Genomic DNA, 13,609 nt, shown 5'->3' with positions numbered 1-13,609 from the left:
TCAAACCTCTATCCCTGCTGCTGAAGGGGACCAGACACCTTCCCTCTTCATCTTTTTTTTCAGGACACACACTAAGCCAGTGAGCCAATGAGAAGGCACACATCCATTCAGGTCACAGAGGGCTCAGGCTTCCCATCTCCTCCATCCTTCCCACCTCCCTCTTTCTTATCATCCTTCCACAGCACTCTTCTTTCTCCATTAGCCTTCCCCCAACCCACATACGGCCCTTGGGCACAGCTCTGCCTTTGCCTGATCCAGTTTGGGCTCTAACCTCCTCAGTTTCTCTCACCCCTTTCCCTTCCCCTTTTCAAGTTTATTTATTTATTTAAATAAAATTGAGTTGAATTGCCCTACCTGATGGAGCTTAGACAGTTTTGACACTAATTACAAGCTAAATGCAAATCAGTCTCCTTCTTGTCTCACTCCCCGACTCAGACTCAGGATGTGGTTCTGTCACACCGGTTCTATTCACTGAATATCGATGGACTAACCAATGTGACAGGCCCACATCTCTCTTTGGTCTCTCTTTCTCTCTAGTCTTTATTTCCCTCTTCAGGTCACCCCAAGTTTCTGTATCTCCTTTCTCCATGTCTGTGTGTCTTGATGTTTCTATGGTTCCCTGTATTTCTCTGTCTTCATACTGTCCTTCACCCTACCCTCTTCTCCCTTGTCCCCTTCAGCACTCTCCCCCTCACCCTCCAGCACTTCCCACTCTCACATACCCTTGAGATGCAGTGCTGAGCCGCCCCTCAATAAGAACTCACATGTCCTGGCTCCCAGCTGGGAAGATTATCCAAGAACAGGTGGAATCAGGAGGGGAAAAGGAAGGGTTGGGGGTGTCAATGCCCTAATGGGACAGTGGGGGGGAAGGCTTAATCTGGCCGAATCAAGAGGGCAGCAATCCAGGTGCCCATGGTGCCCGGAAAATGCCAATTTCAAAGCAGAGAGTCCCGGGGCGGGTGAGTCAAACCAGAATTTCCGCCTCTCAAGTTGCTACAGATCCCAATCCCTACCCGGAAGTTAGGTGATTGGGAGGAGAAAAGGGTAAACTCCCCTTTTCCAGAGTCATCCAGAAAAGCCAAGTCAAACACCAGAATGTTAAAAAACAAACAAACAAACCACCACTCTAGGGTCATATCAGTCATCCCCCTGCTTTTATACCATGCAGTTACTCACCTTCCCTGCCTCCCTAGATCTTCTCTTACCCAAGATCTTCCAGGAAGGAAAAACAACACACCCTCTGATTTTCTCAAATACATCTAACTACAGTCTGGGGTCTTCCCCCCTCCCCCACTCCAGGAAGTCCCTCCTGAAGTCTGATTTTCATCCCTCCTTCCTCTAATCCCAGTCCTTAAAAAATAAAATAATAATGTAAGTACAGAGGATCATGTTTAGGAAACTACTTGATACTTCCCTCCTGATATCTAACCTCAGTCTGTCATGCTGCAGCATCAACCCCTCTCATTTGCCTCCCTCCTCCATGTCTCCCTCTCATTCCCTCTGCCATGAACTTGAAGTCTATGACAGGATACTATCCCACCCACCCTTCTCAGTCAATTTTTCTTGAGGCTCCAGTTCCCTGGTTCATCTTCCCTCTCCTCCTCATTCCTGGCTTCAAGGAAAAACTCATAAAAGCTAAGTTAACAAGGCATCCCTCGATCAGGGGCCCAGCAGCCAATAAATTGAACTTCCTGTTCACCCAGACTAGGTCATCTCCAGCCTCTACCTCCCTGGGGGAGGAAAGGGACCTTAGAGATCCTATGACCCACCTCATTCCAGGTGCTAAAGGACAAGATTCCTGGGTCCTGGTTGCAGCCTCCTAGGAATGGGAGGCATGGGGGTCAGGGCTTATTATACCCATCCTCCTGCCTCTGTGCCCCATAAGCCATGGTGCTTTGGTAGAAGGAGCCCTGGAGGGGGAGTCAGAAGATTTGTATTCCATCAATCAACCTATCAATCAATCAAAAGGATTTATTAGGTGCCTGTTATGTACTATGCTAGACACTGGCAATACAAAGACAAAAAAATGGCCCCTGATCTCAAGGAGCTTATTTTATTGGAGAAGACAATATACAAAAGAAATATGTATAGCTTAAATATGAAACAACTACAAGGTAGTTAGATACAAAGTAGTTAGAAAGGGAAAACACCTTAGTTGGGGGATCAGGAAAGATGGGGTGCTTGAAGGAAATAAGGAATTCTAAGGGAAGTCAGACATCCATTCCTGGCATGGGGGATGGCTAGCACAAAGTAGAAGTAGGAGATAGAGTGCTAGCTGGGAGCTACAGAGAAAAGGCCAGTGTGACTGGACCACAGGATTCAGGAATGGGAGATTGTACATACATACATACACACACATACATAATACACATGCATGCATGCAGGCATCATAGGTATAGATAGATAGTGTGTTATAGGTAGGTATGTATATATGTTTCATACATATATTACACACATGTATATATGTGTGTGTGTGTGTGTGTGTGTGGAGAGAGAGAGAGGTTAGAAAGATAGGTTGGGGCTAGGACAGGGGTGGGGAACCTTTGTTCTGTGAAGTTTAGATTCAGTCAAAAGGCTGAACTTGAAGCCCTAGAGGGCTACATGTAGCCTTGAGGCTTCAGGTTGCTCAACGCTGGCCTAGGGTGTGAAGGAGAAGAAGGGGGGAAAGAACAAGTTTTTGTTAAGTTACTACTATGTGTCAGGCACTTGGGCTAAGTGCTTCAAAAGTATTTTTTTCTTTGATAATATTGATACTTTATAAGCTAAACAGAGAAATTAATTATATTTATTTACTTGTTTATTTTATTTTATCCTAGAAGCTATAGGAAGTCACGGGAGTGTCATACCTAGTCATATTCCTGAAGCAAATCATTCCATCTGCCCTATCTAGTCATTTTCACTGGCTTTCCCCCATACTTGGAATGCTCTCCCTCTTTACTTTGGAATTCCTGGCTTCCCTGACTTCCTTCAAGTCCTCACTAAAATCCTCCTCCCTTAGGAAGCCTTTCCCAATGCATCTTCCTTTTAGTGCCTTCCCACTCCTGATTACTTCCAACTTATCTTGTGCATAACCTATTTGTGCATAGTTGTTTACAAATTGTCTCCCCCATTAGATTGTGAGCTCCTCCAGGGCAGGGACTGTCATTTTCTTTTCTTTTTATTCCCAGAGTTTAGCATGGTGCCTAGCAAATACTAGATCCTTAATGAATGCTTATTTATTACTGACCAATATCTACGCTTAAGGAAAGTTCCTATGTAGAGGCTGTATTAGAGTAGGAAAGGACTTGAGGGAGAGAAACCAATTCTAATCTCTAGTTGGGGGATCTTGAGAAAATTAATCACTTCCGCTGTCTAGATCTCGGTCTTTTCATTTTTAAGTGGGTTGGTACCTGAAGAACCTCTTAGCTTAGTGGGTTGGCTAAATCTTCCTCCCAACAGGAGAATCATCCTCATCTCCTTCCTGGGTTATTGTTTGTTTGCTTGTGTTTTTCTTTTTTTTCTGTAGCATCAGCTCCCCTTGTTCTGTGCCCTCTATAGATCGTATAAAATCAGTCCATCCCAGCTCATAAAGACAGTGCATCCAAAGCCCATTTCCTCTCCCTATGTTACTCTCTTATTCTTGGAGTTTCCGAATCTAAACCCTCCTCTATATCCTCCTGTATATCTGAGGGGCTGTGGCAGGGCCCAAAAGTAGTCCCTCTTCCCAGCCATTATTACCCCAAGTAGTAGTAATAATAATGATACTTAGCATTTATAGAGTATTTTAAGGTTTGCAAAGCACTGTCTATATGCTATCTCATTGGAGGTTATAGTTTTCAACAAGGCATCCTATCTCCCCTACTTCTAGATGCCAGGCTCCCTTTATCCCCTTCAATCCGATCCAGGAGATTGAAGGAAACTGGGTAACTTCCAAAACCCAGCCCATCCCAGCCAGCCTCCACCCTATCCCAGTTCTGATGTAGGTACCAACCCTTTTCATCTAATCCCATCAGAAGAGATACTCATGCATCTGGGTCAGTTGGGAGGAGTTCTGATAAGAAAGGGAGAGGACAGGTGGAGTTGGGGCTGAACCCAGGTCCCCTGAGATGGCTTCCTCACCACCCAGAATGGTAAGGGGCCTGAACAAAATGACATATGAATTGAATGAACTACAAGTGTTTAAACTGGAAGAAATATGATAGTTGTCTTCAAATATTGAAAGGGCTAGCTGTTGGAAGAGAGATTGAACTTGGTCTGTTTGGTTTCAGAGAACAGCACTAGGAAAAATGAGCAAGAATTGCAGAAAGGGAGATTTAGGCTTGATATGAGGAAAAATTCTACCACAATGAGAGCCATTCAAAAGGGAAGTGGAGGTAGTGAATTCCTCCCACCTCCACCCCAAGAGATCTTCAAGCACAGTGGGTATGTGTGTGTGTGTGTGTGTGTGTGTGTGTGTGTGTGTGTGTGTGTATGTGTGTGTGTGTGTGTGTGTGTGTGTATCTGTCTGTCTGTCTCTCTGCTGGATTCCTGTTAAGGTTGCAAAAGAGGACCTTGGAGGTCCCTTTCAACTATACAATTCTGTCATTTGGGGTCCTCAGGCCCAGTCCACTGGAAGGAGGGAATGAAGTACTATTGTGGAGGGTAAAACCTGGGAAGGCATTCTAGCCTCTAGTTTCTCTCACCAGAGGCATCTTCATCCCCACTACCCCTTTCCAACTCCCATATAAACAGATTTATGTGTCTTCCATTCAACCCATGTTGGAGTTTTGCCCTGGGGATAAGTGGGGAGAAGGGTGTGGTGAGGGAAATTCCCATCCCTTCTGAAGCTGGAAACTTATTTCCCTTCCTCTGTCTTGCTGTAGGGGGAACAGAAACCTCAGAAGAGAAAGGCCATTATCCTTGCCCTGCCTTCACAGTGAGCTGCTCTCTCCCTAAACCTAACTCCACAGGAATGGAAAGCACCTTTCTTCCTCCCTATCCCTCACAATCTAGTCTCTCCAAAACCTATCTTCCACAGTGTGAATAGGAAAGGAAGGATGTGATTTGGAGTTCCACCTCATTTTAAAACCAGAGATTGAGCCTTTAGAATAATATCAAAGGGACAGTGCAACCCAGAAGCAGGGGACTGACCACAATGACCTCGAAAAAAGCCCTGGGAAACTCTAAAATAGAAAGCCTTAGAACAGCTTGGGTTCTTCATGCAGGGCTCCTCCCCCTTAGCTTCCAGACCACATCAAACATTAACCCCTTCCTGTCTGTGCTTTATGGCCTTCCAATGGAGACCGAGGTGGGAGTACAGATGGGAGTGAAGCCCCAGGTATCCCCTAGCTTCCCTGTATTAATCACCACCACCCACATGTCCCTCTGAAACCTAAGTCTTGATGTGGATAACTTCCTGAACTCCACCTCAAGCAAGGTGGGAGGGTATGTTCTCTTCCAAGGGGGAGAAAGCCATGAATGAGCTCGTCTGCTCATGGGAAAAATGGAAAAATCCATGCTGGTTCTTGTTCCACCTGTCTACCCTGTAGTTCCCTTTCCATCTGAACTGGCAAGGGGGTGCCTTCCACTCTAGGAAAACCCAGGAAGTCCCAAAGGATTTCCTTTCTGTCGGATGCATCTCTTTTCCCAGCTTTGTTTTTCTATGTAGTTTAAATACTCCCTCCTCATTCCTCCATGTCCTCAGAGCCTCTGGCCTTGCTCTCCGAATGTCCCCCAACCCCTGGCCCTTCTCCTAATGTTTCAGCCTCTCCCTTCTTCCATAGTGTCTCTCATCTTTCCTTCCCTTCCAGTGTGCCTTAACCCCCTACCCCTCTCTTCCTAATAATCTTTCCAACCTTATTCCCTCTCTCCCACCCCCCAATCTTTTCCAGTCCAGTGACACTGAGAGAGCTGGGGTCTCCACACAATAGCCTGCCCCCGCCCTTCAGTCTATCTCTTCCTCAGACAGGAAGCAATACCAGACAATAACATGGCCCCCACCTTCTCAGTATACCATCTGTCTCCTTACTCTCCCCCTACAACACTTACCTGGAGCTTGGGAATTCCGAGTCTCCCTCCCTATTGCAATCGGGATGTTCCCATCTCCCTGTCTCAGTTGTTGCCACACCCCCGCCCCTCACAGCATCCTCATCTCCGCCCCTCTGGTCCTCATGTCGCTATGGCAACCGCATCTCCTTTGGGGGGGTGGGGCCATAATCTCCCCCATCTCTCTCCTCCTACCCTCCCCATCTTCTGCAGCAGGAAACCAGATGTGGGTGAAAGATGTATGGGCAACCCCCAGGCATCTAATCCTCTGCCACCCCGCCCCCACTTCTCCACAGATCAAAGTGCAGATGTGCTCCAGATGTGGCAAGCAGATCTAACTATGGCCAGTACTTCTTGTGCAGACCTTTCCCTCTCCTACACACCCACCATGCCCAAGGGATTATTTGAGAGATGGGCCATCTGGGTTCCAGTTTGGCCCCAGGCAAATTAAAGATGGTAATAGCCTATACAAATAAGTGTGCATATCAGTGGGCAAATGAGATGGTGTACAGTAGCATTCTGGTCCAAAAACCAAAGAAGGGGTTTTTATTCTCTTTTTACCTGCTTTTGATGGCAAAGGGTACCCTAGGATATCAAGTCCCAGCTCTCCTATTTGACTACCCAGGAGGTTTCTTCTCCTGACCTGCTCCAGACAACTGTCTTGGATTATCCACTAATGACACCCAAAGAAGAAGGGAGTGAATCTGGCACTGAAATAAGGATAGAAAATGGATATCAGAAAGCAATCCCCAATGTTTTGATTGGACTCTTCTCTAAAGAGCTTAATTTGGCCAGGTAAGAAAGAGGAGGCACCAGTGGGTTCAGAGGCAAGGGGTGGCCCCCCTGCATTGTCAATCAGGTTGGAGGATCTATGGGTATGGGCTTATTTTATCCTGTGACTCCCCCACCCCACCCCAATTTCCCAGATGTTTTGGTTTTTTTCAGGAACCATCAGGCTGGAGCTTGGTAAAGTAAAAACCTCACTAATCTTATACTCAGGAGACCTAGGTTTGAATCTTAGCTTTGACACTTTCTAGCCATGACATCATAAAACTGGAATGGGAAGGGACCCTGGAGGTCGGACACAAGGTCCAACTATCTCATTCTACAGATAAGGAGTGACTTGCCTAAGGTCACAAAGGTATTAGGTGTCAGAGGCAGGATTTGAATCCAGGTCCTCAGATTCCAGAGTCCATGCTCTTTCCACTATCACACTTAACCTTTTTGAGACTGTTTCCTCATCCATAGAATGGGGATAATCTCTGTCTTACTTGCCTCAAGAATTAATATGAGGAAAATTCTTTGAAAAACGCTGCAAAGCACTGTAGAGGGGCTGCAAGGTGGCACGATGGATAGAACACCAGCCCTGGAATCAAGAGGACCTGAGTTCAAATTTGGTCTCAGACACTTGTTGGGTGGCCCTGGGTAAGTCACTTAACCCCAATTGCCTTCAGGCAAAAAAAAAAAAGAAAGCAGTATAGGAAAATGTTACGTCCAAAGTACTTAAGGCTTTGAAGAGCTACGGTTTTTCCCCAATCAGCTGCATTTCCAGGAAGAAATAAAATACTAATAAGCATGAAGTATGTGGGTGTAATCAGATTTGGAGGGGGTTTCAAAGGTTACACGAAATATGCCAAGTTCCCCTTTAGCATGGCAATCAGTCTGGGGTAGAGTTAGGGGATGAGTAATTTCCTGCTGAGCAAGATAGAAAGCAGAAGATCAGTCGGACCCACATCCCCTCCCTATCACTTCCTGTCAATCTGATCCAGCTTGCCTCATTTGGCATTTTCGGGGCCCCTGTTTGGGTGAGAGCCTAGGGATACTTCCAGGTCTTCCCTCTTTCCAGAACTTAGTATGCGGGAATGTCAAAAGGGGATGGTGACAGTAACCCGAGGAAATGGGGACTGGATTTAGAAGGAAGGCAGTCAGATTGCAGGACAGATATCCCCTTGAGAAATTCTGCCTAACTGATAGCGATGAGCTGTGTCCATTTCCTCAACTGTAAAATGAGGGGATTGAACTCCCTTCTGGCTCTCTGTCTGTGATCCTCTCTTTCCAGACTCATTGAATATGATTTCCTTTCGTATAGCCTGAGATTCAACCAAACCGGCCTTCTCTCTGTTCTTCACTCAGCCATTCCAGTTCTGATCTGTGTGTCTTTGCCCTCGATGTCCCCTCTGTCTGCCACGTACTCCCTCCTGACTTCAACTTTAGAGTCCCGTTAGGATGAAGCTCAGTCACCATCTCCCACATGAACTCTTTTCTGATCTTTCCAAGATCTTGTCCCCTCCCTCCAAAACGACCTTATATTTAACTATTTTGTGGATATGGATTGATGTTTTACATATTTTTATATTTCTTGTCTCCCCTAATAGACTTTAAGTTACTTGCTAGTAGAGATTGTTTGATTGTACTTGTGTCTCCAGTACAGTGCCTGGCAATCGTAGATACTTAATGAATTCTTGTTAATTTAATTGATTGATCCCACTTTACCCAGTTGATTTCTTATGACCCAGTTCCTGCTATTCAAAAAGGAAGCTAAGTTACTATGATAAGAGAGCGAGGACTTTGACCTTGGGCAGAGAAGCAAGGGAGGTGTTGATTGAGATGAGCTAGACACGTGGGTCCTTCCTTCGTGGACCCATGGGAGAGGAGCCTTTTCTTTAGTCTAAACTCCATCTCTCCTGATATAGCAGTTTCATTGATATTAGTTTGCTTCTCTCTCCTTGCCTTAGTTTTCTCATTTTGGGGAAGCTAGTTTGCCTAGAGATTAGATCTGAGACTCCAGGGAACCCAAGAAATAGAGATCTGGGTGGGTAGTAAACTAAAGCCTGGAGAAAGGCAGCAAAGATGGGGATCCAAGTATCCAAACCCCCTGTGTCTTTGTCTCAGGAATGAGCTCAATGAGTTATCCATCTTGTACCTAGATGTCAGAAAATTTCCTACTCCTGGAGCTGTACTCTCTAAAGAATCCAGAAGTACTGGGAACCTAGTTAGGGACCCTCCAGGAACTTGAATTAGAGTTAGAGAAGAAATCCAGGCATCCACATGTCCCAACCCCCAGCTCCAGAGACTCAGAGTCCCTTCCCTCTAACCCCAGATCTTACCCCTGGCCCAGCAGTAGAGACCCCAACCCAGGCGTCCAGGCTCCCAGAAGTGTCTGTATCAGGCAGGGGGCGGGGCAGGGAGGGCATGGTAGGGGGAGGTCCTCTGCTACCAGCCCCCTCTGGTGCCCCAGTTCCCAGGCGGCTCTTAAAGGAGCCAGGTTGGATTAGCTGGGGGCAGCTTAAGGGGGTTGGTATGTGTGGCAGAGTGAATGGTGGGGCTGCTAGGGCCTTAGATCCACTCAACTTCTTTGAGTGCCCCAGATCAACCTGTTCAGTCACTTCTGGGACATGGAAAACCCAGGCATCCTATCTTCCCAGACTCTTGGTTTCTGCTCTTCCTAAGCCTGTACTCCCCTGAGGGATTCTAGTGTCCAAACCTCCCAGTTTCCCTTGATCCCAGGCTACCACTCCCCACAGGGGTCCAGGCACCCAGCTCCCCTCCCCCCCAGCATTAGTGCCACCTCATTTCCTGACTGAGGCTGCCAGCTGGCACTGCCTGGCACAGAGCATGGGCACCCAGCCCCTGAGACAGGGCCCAGGGAGCATAAAGGGAGGGAGGGGGAAGGGAGCCACATCCTCAGATTCTGTAAGACAGACTTTTCCCGTTTAGGGAGCTGAGGAGAGAAGGAAGCTGGGCACCTAGATGCTCAGGGCAGAGATTCTCATGTCCCCTTCTTGTTTGCCTCCTTAAACCTTTCTTGTTTCTGTTGGTGGAGTAATTGTGGAAAATTAGGGCTCTAAGGTGAGTGAGCGGACCGGGCAGCCTGATCTCCACCCTCCCCCTCCTGGGGCTCTAGCCTTTGATAGGAAAAAGGAGAGTAAGCCCATTGACTTAGTCCTTTGTCTGTGTCTGGAAGGGAGGAGGATGGAGCAGTTAGATGGGAGGGTACCAAGGGAGGAATTGTGGACTCTGACCTTCCTGGGCCTCAATTTTCTCATCTACAAAATTATATAATATGTATGTCTGTATACATAATATCTCTGTGTGTGTATATATATATATACACATATATATACACACACATGTGTATGTGTGTTCCTGTATACATATACACATATATATCCAGACCTGTGATTTAATTTAACTGATACAGGCAACTCCTTGTGAGCAAACTCCCTCTACCAATACATATCAGATACCAGTATTTTCTCTACAACACAGAGAATTTTCAAGAGTTGCTGGGGGACAGAGAGGTTAAAGGCCTCACCCAGTGTCCCAGCCAGTATATGCTAGAAGCTGACTTGAATCAACGTCTTTCTGTCTCTGAGGCAGACTATCCACTCTAACATGTTGCCTGGTACAATTTATATAGTACCTTATAAAAGCCATAGCTCACATTTGCCTCGTATGTTAAGGTTTACAAAGTAATCTGCTGACCACAGTCCTGAGGGGTAGGTCTGGCAAGTATTTATTTACCCCCATTTTACAGGTGGAGAAGCTGCAGTTTGGAGAAGTTGCCCGTGACTGAGCTGGGACTTAGATCGCCCCTGACTGACCACATCACCTCTCAGATTAGGTTAATGATTTCTGAGGTCACTTCAAGCTCGGAGATTCAGTGGTGACAGAAAGTGACCAAGAGATAAGCTGAGGCAGCACCAGGTGCCTCCCTGTGCTAAGGGGATGGGTGGATGACCCCCTCAGATGACCAGTCATTTCTGCCTCCTTGAGACTCTTTTCTCATCTGTAAATCGGGGATAAGAATGAAAGTCCAATTCCAGGTTTTCCAAAACACTTTCCAAACACCATCTCATTTGCTCATCATAACAACCTAATGAGGTAGTTATTATCTTCATTTCACAAAAGAGGAAGATGAGGTTCAGAGAAGAAATGACTTTTTCAGAGTCATAGTTATTTGGCCATCCATTTACTGGACCAGAGTAACACAAGAGCCCTGGACAATTCTCAAAGATTTTAAGAGACAGAACAATTTCTAATAGGCATGGATAGAAGGGCTTTGCTTGTTGGAAGTTCCCCACAAGGTTAAGCATTGTAGTTTTGGACCAAACTGATATTTCCAAAATACAGACCTGACTCTAGGATCTCAAATTTATAGCTGGAAGGAACATTAGGAATCCTCAAGCCCAAACCCATTAGGTTATAGATGAGGAACCTTGAGGCCCAGAGAGGTAGACAACTTGGCCAAAGTTCTCTGACCCCGAATCTAGCACTCTTTCCATGCTGCCACACTTTCTTCCATGTCCTCCGTGTCACCCCCTGCTCAAAAATCTTCACTAGCTCCCTATTACCTTGAGGACATAATGCTGCCTGGCATTTAAAGACCTCTACAGTCTTGCTCTCAGCTGTCTTTCTGGTCTCACTTCTTATTCCTCTCCTTCAAGTGCTTGCCCTTCCAGTCAAATTGGCCTACTGGCTGCCCCTAATCTGGGCCACTGTACAAGTGGTCCCCCTTGGGGGAACTGCTTCACCCTTCACCAGCACCTCAGAGAATCCTTCAAGATGTAACTTGGGTACTCATGTGCACACACACACACACACACACACACACACACACACACACACACACACTATGTGTATAGGTATTATATATACATAGTGCAGATTATGTAGGTGTGTGCATGTGTACACATGTGTACAAATATGTATGTACATGTAGATATACACACACATCTGCATGCATCCTCATGCTCACACATATGCATTCTGTGTGCATGTGCTCAGGCAGCACACATCACACAGGACATGCGTATGATGTGTATGTTATGTTCACGTGTGCATGCATAGGTACATACATTGCTGTATACACATGATGCACTGTATCATGTATGTGTATACTGCATTCTACACACATATTACCTGTGTGTATGGAAGGTACTGATGCACACCCACCTATAGTGAATGCGTGCACACATGCACACTGCAAGTATATTACATGCACACATGTATGTCATATGCACACGTATGTCTACACACACATATACACATCTGTCTATAGCCTTTCCTGAATACCTCCATTATTAGCACTCTCTTGCTCTTGAAATTACCATGTGTTACTTTGTAATTACTTGTCTATATACTGTATCCCCCTTATAGAAGATAAGTTTCTTGAAGGGGTGCATTGGCTTGGTTCTCCACATCCTCAGTGCCTGGAAGAGTGACTTGCCTACAAGGGCTTTAACAATGTTCCTTGACTTGAAGCCTAAGAGGCAGGATTTGAACATGATCCCTTCTGACTTCAGATCCAGCAGTGCATCTGCTCTGTCACCCCACACCATGGAGCTGTGCCCTTGTACTAGTTACCATTAAACCGTCTTTGTCCCTGTTACTTGGGGAAATCATCCTGAAGAACAGAGAGCCCAGCCTCGAGCAGGGGATGGGGGAGCAGGAAGAGCTGGGGAGGGGGAATGGGGGCATAGAGACTTTTCCCAGTCAGAGGAAGGCCTCCTTTTAGACTCCCTTCTAGACTTGCCCACTCAGCATCCGGGTTTGCAGGTGCTCACACTTATGTTTCTAAAGACTCTCAACCCTTCTTACCAACCTCCTTCATAATGCTACTAATTATTGTTATTAATAACTCACATTTCTATAGCTCTTTAGGCCTCACAAAGAACTTTCACAGCACCCCATGAGGTAAGTGGTTTAAGCAGCATTAGACCCCATTGTATAGAGAATAATACTTGAGGAAAAGCAGAGCTGGGGAGAGACGCAGACAGAAAGACACAGGGAGAAAGAGGGAAGGAAGGGGGGGAAGGGAGAAACAAAGAAAGACACAGAAAAGGAGGGAGAGAAACAGAGACAGAGTCGGGGGAAGAAAGGGGAGAGGCAGACAGACAAAGAGGCCAGCCATGGAGTCAGAAGATCTGGTTCAAGTCCTGTCTTGATTACATGAGCTGACCGTAGGATGTTGGGCAAGTCATTTAACTTCTCAGGAGCCCCAGACAACTCTCAAAGACATTAAGTGGCAGAACAGTTTCCCGTAGGCACGGATAGAGGAGATTTACTTGCTGCAAGTTTCCTATATGGATTCCTGGGTCTGGACCAAACAGGGACAGAAACAGGACCTGTCATTTCATTAGCATAGGGAACACGAGGAAATTTTCGCTATCCATGCAGGTTGGCACTTTTTCTGGTCTTAAAAAATTGAGAGCACTGAGAAATTAATTAATTAAATTAACTTCTCAGAAGTTTGCTTAGCTAGGACGTGCTAGGGACAGAACTGGAACCCAGGTCTCTGGACTTTGAGGTCAGTTCTAGAGCCACTCTACCTCTCCTAAACCAAATGATAAAAATGGACACTAAGATTTTGGAATTAATTTATGTATATTATCTCATTGGATGAAGAAACTGGATTTAGAGACAGTGTGGTGGAATAGAGAGCAAGTTAGATTGGAGTTCTGCAACTTATTACTTTGCGACGTTGGACATTTCGATTCACCTGTAAAAGGAAGGGAGTGGATGAAATGACCTCTAAAGACCTTCCCAGCTCTGAGTCTGGGGAGGTGGAGGGAGGAGAGAGGAGAAACAGCTAAATCATTCTGCT

General features: G+C 46.0%; 1 protein-coding gene across 3 annotated transcripts in view; it reads right to left on the bottom strand.

The window, feature by feature from the left end:
• Positions 1–9,262, bottom strand: part of SEMA4A (semaphorin 4A) — a 29,233-nt gene extending 19,971 nt beyond the window's left edge. Inside the window, exon 1 of one of the 3 annotated variants that reach the window (XM_072637842.1) lies at positions 9,111–9,262. In XM_072637842.1, the coding sequence (XP_072493943.1) occupies positions 9,111–9,197 (87 nt within the window). In that variant the 5' untranslated portion in view covers positions 9,198–9,262. Of the gene's footprint in view, positions 1–722; positions 1,005–9,110 lie in introns of those variants that run through there. The other 2 variants (XM_072637843.1, XM_072637844.1) reach the window with 2 other exon arrangements.
• Between the last annotated feature and the right edge of the window lie 4,347 nt (positions 9,263–13,609).

The sequence above is a fragment of the Notamacropus eugenii genome, chromosome 2, assembly GCF_028372415.1.
Source record: "Notamacropus eugenii isolate mMacEug1 chromosome 2, mMacEug1.pri_v2, whole genome shotgun sequence".
In the NCBI taxonomy this organism is placed as follows: Eukaryota; Metazoa; Chordata; class Mammalia; order Diprotodontia; family Macropodidae; genus Notamacropus; species Notamacropus eugenii.
Note: the sequence above shows the minus strand (reverse complement) of the source record. Positions and strands in the feature narration are given on the sequence as shown.